The sequence below is a fragment of the Mesocricetus auratus genome, unplaced genomic scaffold (assembly GCF_017639785.1).
Source record: "Mesocricetus auratus isolate SY011 unplaced genomic scaffold, BCM_Maur_2.0 Super-Scaffold_2245, whole genome shotgun sequence".
Taxonomy (NCBI): domain Eukaryota; kingdom Metazoa; phylum Chordata; class Mammalia; order Rodentia; family Cricetidae; genus Mesocricetus; species Mesocricetus auratus.
In genome coordinates, this window is record NW_024429180.1 from 2,451,775 (window position 1) to 2,463,854 (window position 12,080).

General features: G+C 47.0%; 1 protein-coding gene across 2 annotated transcripts in view; it reads right to left on the reverse strand.

Moving 5' to 3' along the window:
- The window catches only part of Ubac2 (UBA domain containing 2), a 157,694-nt gene that overhangs the window by 49,764 nt on the left and 95,850 nt on the right, over nucleotides 1-12,080 (reverse strand). For both annotated transcript variants that reach the window (XM_013120115.3, XM_005079428.4), the window contains exon 5: nucleotides 673-796. In XM_013120115.3, coding sequence (XP_012975569.1) covers nucleotides 673-796 — 124 coding nt within the window. The remainder of the gene's footprint in view (nucleotides 1-672; nucleotides 797-12,080) is intronic.

Consider the following 12,080-nt stretch of genomic DNA (forward strand, 5'->3'; position numbering starts at 1 on the left):
CCAGCCATCTCTCAGCCCCTTCTTTTTCCTTTTTTTGTTTAAATTTTGAGAGAGGGTCTTACTCGGCTGCCCAGGGTGCCCAGAACTCACTCTGTAGCCCACTGTGGCCTTGGACCTAAAATCCTCCTGCTTCTTCCTCTGACTACTACAGACTCAGCTTGACGGTGCTTCCTGCGAACTCCGCAGCCTAGGCGGGCAGAGCATGCTGGGTTTCTTTTCATGGCTTTATATATGGCACAGTACATGACACCCTGACTATGACACTGGTTTTCCATTTTCCACTATTCTTATTATTTTCCACTTCAAACTATGATTCTCAGATGCAGTTACATACAAATGCATGATTAAATGAAAATATTTTCCACTGATACGAATTATAGCGAAAGCTTTTATCAGATTTCTGAAGGCTATGAAAGCATTCTAGCACCTCCTATACTCACTCTCTCTCTCTCTCTGTATCTCTCTCTCTGTATCTCTCTCTCTGTGTCTCTGTCTCTCTGTCTGTCTGTCTGTCTCTCTCTCTAACACTTCCTCCCTGCAGACCGTGAAGCCAGACTTATGGAAACACTGCTGAAGGAGAAAGAGACAAAAGAGCAAAGAGCAAAACAAAACAAAGCACAAAAGACACCCAGCTCTGGCTAGAGAGATGTGAACATAAAATGCATACCGTACCTGTAGTCCCAATATATAAATCAGTGTCTTGTTTGTGATGGACAACGGGCCCAGGATTTGTGCCACTTGGACTCTTGGGATGGAGCAGTAAAATGGTACAAAGAGAGCAAACACGGGCGCCAAGCTATGCAAACAAACAAAGAAAAACCACTATGAGAATGAATTTCAGACACCGGCAGAAAGACATTTGAGGCAACGCCACTAACACTCGTGTCTCGGTGTGAGATACGCGTGCCGGTCTTCACTTCAAACGCCCATTACAGGCGGACAACGGTCAAGAGTGTGTGTGACACCTGAAGACAGAGCACCGTCACTCCAAACCACTGGTAAGCGGTTGGACATCTGCTGATTTACTGTAAGGCACTGTGAGTAACCTAAAGCAGATGCTATCTGGGTGCAATTCCCACGGGTGGCCTAGAATCTGACGAAAGAGACTATGGACAGCACTGTAACCCTTCACGGTCAAACACCAAGTCATGCCAGACTTTGGCGGGTCACCCAGCCACGGCACTGGACTCCTCTTACCACCCCTGCTCTCTATTCCTCAAATTTCTTCCTCTTTTCGTCTGAAACTCTTTTCCTTGAGGGGTTCTCAATGACTCCTCACACCACGTCACCCCTCGTGGGGCTCCCCTGTTTCTCTTGTCTCTCCATGAAGAATCTCAGCGCTCTCTGTGGCTCCCACCAGGGAAATGAGGTTGGTCCTAACAGGGCAGCACCAGGCTCCAGAGCTCAACTTGATGCTCCGCCTTTGATACTCAAAGAGTTAGTCACACCTTTAATCCCATGGTCACATCCCTGGCAGCAGTCTCACTGCAGAACAAGAGCTCTTCCTGCCAGGTTCTAGGTCCGTACAGAAGACAGGTGTCTCATCAGTCACAGGGCCATGTGAAGCCCCCCTTCCACAGGACCCCAGTGTCCCAAACTGGAATTTAAGTAGCGCTGGGCCCCACACAAAGCCCACTCTTGCTGGCTTCCCTTCTCTTTCTCTTCTCTCCGTAACTCCCTCACACCCCCAACAGTTGTTTGCTGCATGCAGGCTCCTCTGGCTGGTACGCATGGACACATGGGCGAGGGTGATCTTCCCAGAGCTTCCTCTGTGCTCCTTGCTTAGCCAACTCTGCTCACACGGCCCTGCTAGGGTTTCTCTGACTCCTCCTGGTAGTTAGCAGCTTCCCTCGTTGCCCCCCATCAAGTCATGCCTGTCTGGGTGTTTCAGGGAGCTGAAGAATCAGCTGGGTACGGAGCATGTCAGAGGATGCCCAGCACAGGCTCCATCTGCACCTGGAGCGAGGAGCAGCCCTCACCTCAGGATCTGCTTCCAGCACTGCAAACTCAGGCTCCTAACAGGGCATGTACGCATGCATGCATGCCCGAGCTCATTCACCATCCACCCTCCCTCCCTCTCTCTGTGCATGTGAGTGTGTGTGCGCGCACACATGTGCATGCATGTATGTATAAGAGCAGAATGGTTTGGGCATATCCTTGTAACCGTTTTCCTTAAACACTTGATTGGCCAATATTTTCCAATTTTGCAAAAAGCATCAGCACAAAAATAACTTCATGGCCATGAGGAAAACACAAGGACTACTTTTCACCTGTAGAAACAAACATTCTCACGGCATGCCATGCCACCCCCAGTAACACAGTGCCCCTATTGGTCTTGCGTATATTTTCTGATTCTGATAGCAACTATGTTATAAAAGTCTTCCTTCTTGCCGGGCATTGGTTGTGCACGCCTTTAATCCCAGCACTCAGGAGGCAGAGGCAGGCGGATCTCTGTGAGTTCAAGGCCAGCCTGGTCTACAGAGTGAGTTCCAGGACAGGCTCCAAAACAATACAGAGAAACCCTGTCTCAAAAAAAAAAAAAAACCCAAAAAACCAAAACCAAACCAAAACAAAACCTTCCTTTTCGAGTCAACTATTGAAAACAAAACCAATACGAACACAAACAAGAAATGGGGAGAGAGAGAAGATAAACACAAGGCAGCTTTAACAGGTATGACAACAGTGAAACAACACCACACACACACGCATGCACACATCACACACATCACACACACATCACACACACATGCACATACCTCACACACAAACATCACATATACACATGCATACATCACATACAGACACACACACACCTCACACACATACACACATTATATACAGACACATCTTACACACATACCATACACACATCACACACACATCACATACACATTCACACACACCTCTCACACATACACCTCACACACATACATCACATAGACACATCTCACACACATCTCACACATGTCTTACACACACCATACAGCCTTACACACACATCACATACACACACATACACATGCACACGTCTCACACACAACACACACATCTCACACATATACATTACAAATACACACCCCTCTCTCTCACACACATTGCACACATACTCGACACACAAGAAATATAAATGCAAAAATCTTTTAGTAAGTGCTAGCAAAACGAATACCAGCACCTATCAAGGTTATCCACCACAATCAAGCTGGCTGTATCTGGGAAATGCAGAGTTGGGTCAACATATGTAAGTCAATAAAAATAATAAATCATAAATGAACTTAAAGAAAAAATCTCATGATCATCTTAATAGATGTAGAAAAAGCCTTTGACAAAACCTAAGGTACTTTCATGATAAAAGTTCCAAAGAGAATAGGACCAAGGGAATATTCCTCAAAATACTAAAGGATGAATATGACAGACGCACAGCCAACATCATCCTAAATCGAGGAGAACTTGAAGCAATCATAAAGTCAAGAATTAGGCAGCACTGGTCACTATTCCTACTCCTTTTCAATATAATGCTAGAAGCACTAGCTGGAGGTATAAGGCAAGAGAAAAAATAAAGGAATACAAACAGTAAAAGAAGTCAAATTATCCTTATTTGCAGGTGATATTATACACGAGATCCCAAGAATTCTACCAGAAAACTTCCAGAAATAATTTCAGCAAAGTGGCAAATTGCAAAAGCAACTCATTAAAAAAAAAAGTCTATTCTCTCTCTCCCTCTCTCAACTTATTAAAAAAAAAGTCTATTCTCTCTCTCCTCTCCCTCTCCCTCCCTCTCTCTCTCAGACAGGGTTTCACTGTGTAGTCCTGGCTATCCTAGAACTCACTCTGTAGACCAGGCTGACCTCGCCTCAAACTCCAAGAGATCCACCTGCATCTGCCTCCCAAGTGCTGGAATTAAAGGTGTGCACCACAACTGTCTGACCCAACCAGCAGTTTTTCTATACCTCAAAACCAAACACTGAAAATGAGATCATGGACATACTCCCATTTACAGAAGCATCCAAAACAACAAAAATGTCTTGGAACAAACCTAACCAGGAAGGCAAAAGACCTTTGCAACAAAAACTTCAAATCTCTGAAAAAAGAGGTTGAGAAAAGCATCTTGTGTTCGGGTTGGTAGAATTAACATTGTGAAAATGACCATACTACCTAGATCACTTTACAGATTCAATGCAATCCCAATCAAAATGCCCACAACATTCTTTGAAGAAACATAAAAACAATTCTAAGACTCATACGGAGCCAGAGGGCCCCAGAGAGCCAAATCACTCCTGATCAAAAAGAATACTGGAGGGATTGCTAGTCCAGACTTCAAGACATATGACAGAGCTATCATAATTAAAACAGTATGGTACTGACACAAAAATAGACATGTAGACCAATGGGACAAAACAGGAGTCCCAACATGTGTCCTTGCAAGTACAGCCATCTGGTACCTGACAGAGACAAGATGCACCCGCTGGAGAAGGACAGCACCTTCAACAACCGTGCAGGGAAATCCGATGTCTGCTCAACGCAGAAAAAGGAAATTAGACCCAGCTCTATCACAAGACCTCAATTTGAACCTGGGCCGTGGAAACTGCTAGCAGAAACACACGCAGCCCCCGTGCAATGCCGGCCTCGGAATGGACTTTCCGGACGGACAGGGCTCCGCTTGCCGGCAATCGGCAACGAGGGCTTCAGAAAGCCAAGGAGCTGCAGGTGAGGGGTCAAGTGTAGACGAGAAAGCCTCACTTCTGTGAGCCCAGAAGGAACACATGAAACGGGAGACAGCAGCTGCCAGCTCTGCACCAGACAGAGGATCAGTACCACCCAGTCGAGGACGGGCTACGGATCCCAACAGAGTTCTCAGATGAGGAAAAACAGGCAGGAAACGCCTCAAAGAGTGCTCGTCACCCTTTAGCAACTGGGGAAATGGAAATTAAAACAACCTTTGAGACTCCGCCTCCCCCCAGCCAGAATGGCTAAGACGAACCAATCAGCTGATGACGAGAGCTAGTGAGGACGAGAGCCTCGCTGGTGGGGGTGCAGATCGGCACAGTCACTCTGGAAGTCAGGGTGCAGAGTCACCAGAAACTAAAAACCAGCCCGCCAGATGGCCCGGCTACACCGCCCCTTGGCGTGTACTCCAGACACGCTGAGTTAACAGTCGCCATGTTCACTGCTGCCCCGTTCAGAATAGCCGGGAAATGGAGACATCCTAAACGTCCTTCAGCTGATGAATGGGTCATGAAAATGCGGTTCATAAGACACAAGGGAACAATACTCAGCTGTGAAGGAAAACGAAATCATGAAAACTTGCAGGTGAACGGATGAACCTAGAAAAAAAGATTACACCAAATGAGGTAAACCAGACCTAGAGAGACAAACGCCACAAGGTCTCTTAACATCTGTAGTCCTCAATTCCAAATCTTGAGATGTGAGTGCGTACGCTGCAGCTACGCCAAAACCCAGAAAAGTATGAAGGGACCATGACAGAGGTGGGGGTGGCAGGAACAGCAGGAAACACGGGATATGAAGTAGGATACGCGGTAACCATGGGGGAGGGGCCCCCCGCTGGAGGGGAGGGAGGAGTTTTAGACAGCAGCAGGAGGGACAAATGGCATCAAGATCGTTTGATAAAGCCTCAAGGAATTATAATGTTTTATATGTACCTAAAATTATACGCACAATATACACATCTAAGTGCGCTTACAGATAGATATACAGGTGGGTGTGCACACACACACGCACACACATGCATGCACACATGCGCACACTCACGCTCATGCACACACACGTACACACACACACACCTACCTACCTTGAGGGAAGTTAAGCCACTTAGGCTGACAACACTCTCCACAAGAACCACAGAGTAAAAAGACCCCAGTACCAGACACAAAGGATTGGTCAGGGTGGTCTGAATGACTCCCAAAACAACAGAGATTATCAAAGCAGCCCTTGGCTGCCCCTCAGAGGTTGCGGATTTCCCCTACTGCTGAAGACACCACACACTCAGAACACGAGACTCAGATGACTTGAGAGCATCTTCTCTGTGGCCTAGCTTCCGTGGTTCAAGAAAACACCATGTAAGCTGCCAGGGTCGGGAAGGGGGGCAGTTCCACAGTCCTACCCAACTGTAATATCCGTGAACATACACACGAACGTGCACATACACATGCACAAAGGAGCAGGAAGTGGAGACCACCACTGTCTATAACACTGTCTAACTGAACCTAAGGTCCACTCAACGGGGGGATGAGGGGTCATTCTGGGTACTGGAACCCTCGTTAGCTTGTCCCAGGGCTGGTGAGCCCATGGGCCTGAGAATCTACTGCCACCACTCTGTTAGAGAAGCATAACCCCTGCCTGTATCTAAATCTTATCCTTACGCCATAGATAAGTGCAGCTGCCACCCCCAGTCGTGGAGACGTCACAGAAAGCCAGTACAGGATACAATACAGAGATCAACAAACCTCGGGAAGCCCGGGTCCAATGGACGGAACATCTGCATCATGGCTCCTGCATCTACGGCTCAGGGAACATCATGGGATGTATGGTGTGTGTGTGTGTGTGTGTGTGTGTGTGTGTGTGTGTGTGTGTGTGTGTGTGTGTGTGTAACAGCCAGAACACTAGGATGTCTGCTGTCAAAGTCTCTCCTGAAAATGGCAGCATATCAATAGCTATGCTAATGTGGATGGGGGCGGTCTCACAAAGTCCCGCCCCTGGACAAAAGAATTAGCCTATCCCAGGGATGAGCCCTCTTGTGGTTTGGCCAATGCAGAGCGGTCAGCTCTGAAACCATGTACACACAAACAGCAGAAAAGGACTCATTTGTGCATGCACATACACAGGTACGTAACATACAACCAGATAAAAAGGCAATCGGTTTGAGAACGGGGCACAGAAGGAGTCCAAGGGAGGGTAGCTGGAAGGGGCTGAGAGGGTAAAGGGAAGGGGTAAGTGATATCATTCCATTTCAATTAATGTTTTCTTCAAAAAAAAAAAAAAAGAACAGAGCAGCTGCTGGAAGCAGACAAACAGCAGCAAACACCAAAATTCGAACCGTGGGTCAGCCCTGGGGCTGCGGGAGCGTGAGTTCGGGGAGCTGAGGGCTACGCATATGGCTGGTGCAGGGTGGCTGACATGACCAGCCGTGGCTCCTTTGCTCCTCCGAGCCTTGGCATCGCACGTGGTTCTGACAGGGAGTATATGCACTGGGGGGGGGGGCTCTGAACACTTTGCTTTGAGTCAGGGTCTGATTACGTACTCTAGGCATCACGCGAACTCGAGATCCTCCTGCCTCAGCTCCCCGGATGCTGAGATTACAAGAGTGTGCCATCACCCTAATTAACTTTCAGAGTTTCTCATTCTTATTACATTGTAAGCCCAAGAGAAAGAATCGTAACTGACTTGGTTTTATGTTGCTGTAGGGGGGGACGAAGACTCAGATTCAAGGACTTCACACTCAGTTCCGGGTGGATTAAAAAACAAAAACAAAGCAACTTCTGAAATGCCATTCCACAGGACAGTATTTTGCCTAACCCTAGACCAGTTGACTGAGCAGCCCGTGATTTATTTCCCTTGAGGAGAACAAGGTAGAGTCTTGTGTAGGCTTAAAACCCCCAAGGGCACCCTGCCTCCCAATCAAACATGGCCCCGGGTGCTGACCACCAGCGTGCAGTCCTACTCTGTGTTCTCTGCTCTGGCCATCTTTCTCCTCAGACCTGTCGCCTCTCAGTTTGGGATCCAATTAGAGTAGTACTTCTCTTCCCAGCTACAAAACCCAGAGACCCTTAAGGACGGGGATTTTGGCCTTTAAATAAACATCTAGAAGTTATTATTATTATTATTATTATTATTATTGTGAGGGAGGGGACACAAGTGCCACAGTACGTGTATGGGAGTCAGAAGACAGCTTTCGGGAGTTCTCTTTGCACTGTGGGTCCCGGGGTCTGAAATCTGGCCAACAGGCTTGGTAGTAAACACTTCCTGCCTACTGAGATCTCACTGCTCAACCTCGGCCATTTTTGTTTGTCAGTCCAGCCTACCCTCTGAAGCTGAGCATTCTCAACACACCCTCCCTTAAACTGGTAGAGCAGCAGAGCAGAGTTTGCCTTTTGTTACACACACACACACACACACACACACACACACACACACACACACACACAGTCTTCCTGGGTCTGGAGAGATGGCTCAGCAGTTAAGAGTGCTTGTTCTTACTGAGGACCTGGGTTCAGTTCCCAGCACCCATGTCAGGTGTCTTACAACTGCCTGCAACTCTAGCTCCAGAGATCACACACACTGTTCTGGTTTCTATGGGCACCTGCACATATGTAGCATTCACTCACGCAGACACACACATACATATAAATTAAAATAATAAAAAAACCTTTAAAAACAATAAAACCCTACGTTGTTAGACAACTGCATTGGAGTGGCCTCTCTGCCTCCCAGCCTCCCCACACCCAACATATGTTCTCAGTTCACAGAAGCTCTCATATTTACACTTATCAACAAATGCAATATAAACAATGTTATTAAGCATCCTGAGGCACAGTGCCTGCCTGAGGTCACATTCAACACAATCCCCGCCCCCCAGGAAAAAAGAATATGGAAATTTCAGTGCCCACATCTCATACCTTATCCAGCAAGAGAAGAAGTGCAGAAATTCCTTACACACTAATCGCTGTGTCATTTCAAACGATGACTAAACACTAGACCACACGCAGAAACACTGCAAAGGCACACATTTTAAACCAGGACCATTGGGGTTGTTTTGTAGAAATTTTGTGTTGCTATTTCTATATACACAAGGCTTCACAGAATACCATAATGTGGTTAGTCACTGACCAGTTTTCCCCTTTTCCATATTTTCTGACAACATCTGTTCTTTACACTGGCAACAACCACTCACATTGACCTTTTACTGTGACCCCCGGAGGGGACCCCCCGACCCGCGGGGATGAGGTGATGAGGGTCGCTACTAATTTGGTGGGCCTTCACAAACAGATCCGATCTTAAAAGTAAATTTCAAGAGGTTAAGGGAAGCAGGCTCAAGACAACTTTTGCTGATCATTATTTTTGGGGTGTGATGGTACTTATAGAGGAAGAATCTGGGGGGGTACAAGCATGCCAATCAAGTCTCAACTCAAATATACACCAAATACGGTAAAGACAAAGCTATAATTTTCCATCAGTCACATTCCATAAATGCTTGTCAGCATAAGTCAGGTGCAGGAATTAAGGAGGGGTAGGAAGTATTCAAAGGAACACTTTAACCTTTTGTTAACAAAGACAATTGCTCTATAAGGGTTACTTCCCCCTGGCTAGGCGGGTGGGCTGCCCTGAGTAAATTTAACTTTTATGATTAGCCTTTTCCTTTGTCTCAAGGGCATGTGTGCTCGCAGTCATGTAGGTAAAAGGCCAAGAAATGGTTGACACACTCCATTTTGTTCAAGGTTCTAGCAGTCCCCAACATCTCCCCCTTTTCTATATAGTAAAAGAAGAGAGCAATTGGGTGAAGTGCCTGGCTTAGGTTACCTGGTGGGCTTCCAGTTCTGGACATGGCGAGAGAGGATACGAATTAAGTTTTTGCCGGCAATGTTTAGAGAGCCATGTTTGCTCCCAGATTCTGGCACCAAACTATCCCCGTCTTAAGCATCTCCACAGCCTGGAGCAGAGTGAACGCAGGTGGTTGGCCAGGTACTCAAACTCCTGAAAGCTCAAAGGTTGGAATGTAGGTTTGTCTATAGCCTCAGGTTCTTTGGGGTCTTGTTGAGAGAGCTGCTGATAGTGAACCTGAACTGAATTTTTGGTAGCCTCATCAACCTGATTTTTAACCAAACCAGTAAGGCGACAAAATGCCCAAGGACCAAAGGAAATAAGTAACATGAAGCCAATAAAGGTTCCTAACAAACTAGGCAGCAAAGTCAACAGCCAGGGGGAGGTAGAGAACCAATTTTTGTACCAAGATTCACTTTGATCCAAATTTCTTTTTGTTTCTTCCAGACTCTGTTCAACTCTTCTGATACTGTCTCTAACTAATCCTGATTTGTCTTTGAAAAAACAACATTCCTCTTTAAGGGTGGCACAAACTCCCCCCTCCCGCAAAAAGGCGAGGTTGAGACCGCGAAGGTTTTGTTGTATCACTTCAGCTAAGGAACCAACAGTTTGTTCTAAGTAATCTAAACCTCTTTTTAGCTCATCTACGTCTCTAATAACAGTGCGGGTTAGAGCATTAACAGAGTCCTTTGTGTGGATTAGGGAGTAAATTCCTGTGCCAGCTCCTGCTGCACCCAGACCAACCAATATGGCTAATGTGAGGGCGGTGACCGGCTCTCTTTTTTGGCGAGAGAGAGTCACAGTTGGATCACTTTGGGGCAATAAATCAGATTCAGGGCGAACAGTCAATTTGGGCACGAGTACAACAAGGACGCAGTAGTCCTTGTGCGCAAGAAAAACATCTACAATAATATGCGGGGATAACCCTGTGGAGCAAGCAAAAAAGGTGAGGTTGGGGGCAATAAGGAAGGAAGCATGAGCAGCAACTTGCATGGTTTGAGTACATGCTTCTAACAGCGGGGTGGGGGGAAGCATACGTGGTCCCAAAAGGCAGAGTCCAGATCCCACAACCTGTCCCAAGGTCATGCCGAGTGGCTGTGGCTGGGTCAGCAGCTAACTTCTTAAGCAATGAATTAAGAGAATGAATTAAGAGGCACAGAAGAGAGAAGAAAATGAGTTAGTAAATAATTGATTCATTCTTCTGTTGTCATTACCAGTTACCAACTGCCTTCTACACACTCCTGATCACACTTCAGCGAGTGAACAAAGAACACACTTGACACAAATGTCAATCTCACTTGAATGGGACATTGACTCCACTGGGATGCATGGGCACAGTCAAAGAAGCCACCGTAATTTCAACAACAAAACAAGCCCAGTGGGTTATCTCAGCTGTGACTACAACAGCATCTGCGAGTTACTGCTTCTCCTTTATGTACTTACAAGACTACTATTATTGTATTAAAGAAAGGATGGGTCCGCCAGGCACAGTGGCAGATTCCTTTAATCCCAGCACTCAGAAGGCAGTGGCAGGCGGATCTCTGTGAACCCAGGGCCAGTCGTCTTGCCTAAAAAAAGATGATGGATCCAACTTTCCCGGAGTCTTCCAAATCAGAACGCAGCCTCTGAAAGACAATTTCCCCAGGATCCCGGAGCCAGAAGGGTTCCGCCTCTGAGAGGCTGCCAAGATGGCTCAGTGGGTAAAGGAACTTGCCATCAAGCCCGAAACTAGAGTTCAATTCCCAGGACCCACAGGGTAGAGGAGGAGACGAATCAGTTCCCAACAGTTGTTCTCTGATCTCCTATGTGTGCTTTGACAGGCACATGTGCAAACACACACATGAAAAATAAATGAATAAACAAACATTTCCTACCAAAATGACTCAATTCTCTCTATAGCATTCATTCCTCAAAAATCAACCAGCTCACCTGCAACTTATTAAAAAAGAAAAAAATAGCACATTTCATTTTAAACAAAGTATTTCCCACTTTGCGTTTGACCTTCTCCTTGGACTTGAAGATCTGCCCCCGAGCCTTGTTCTACTGACCCAATCTACTATTCCCTGGGCTAGGGATGGTTGCTGGACACACTCTAAACCCCCTCTCTAAGCAGGAAGACAGGGCTGCGGAACTCTGAACCCTGAGCATTCTCAGCTCATGTCATCACTTGTCCTAAGACCTCGGTCCTCCACCACCCTGGGCCCAGCCCACGTGGCCTTTGTTCTTCCAACAGTACCCCTCCCCCGTGTGACAGGCCAGATCACAGGTGGACAAGAGTGACCGACCACCCTCTGGCTTGCTGTGGGTGCGCGCTCTGTGGGACCCCGCTGGATCCAAGGGAATGAATGGGGCGTATCAATGCGCAGAGCGGGCCTCTCTCGTCCTGTGCCAAGGGTGGGATGCATCAGCAATGTGCTCCCCGGCTCTACGTCCACAGTCACCGATTCGGTAGGCCACCCTTGACAGAAACCACCATCAACTTCTGTGCTAGGAGGGTCTTTCTCCCTCCCCGAGGAGACCTGGCTACA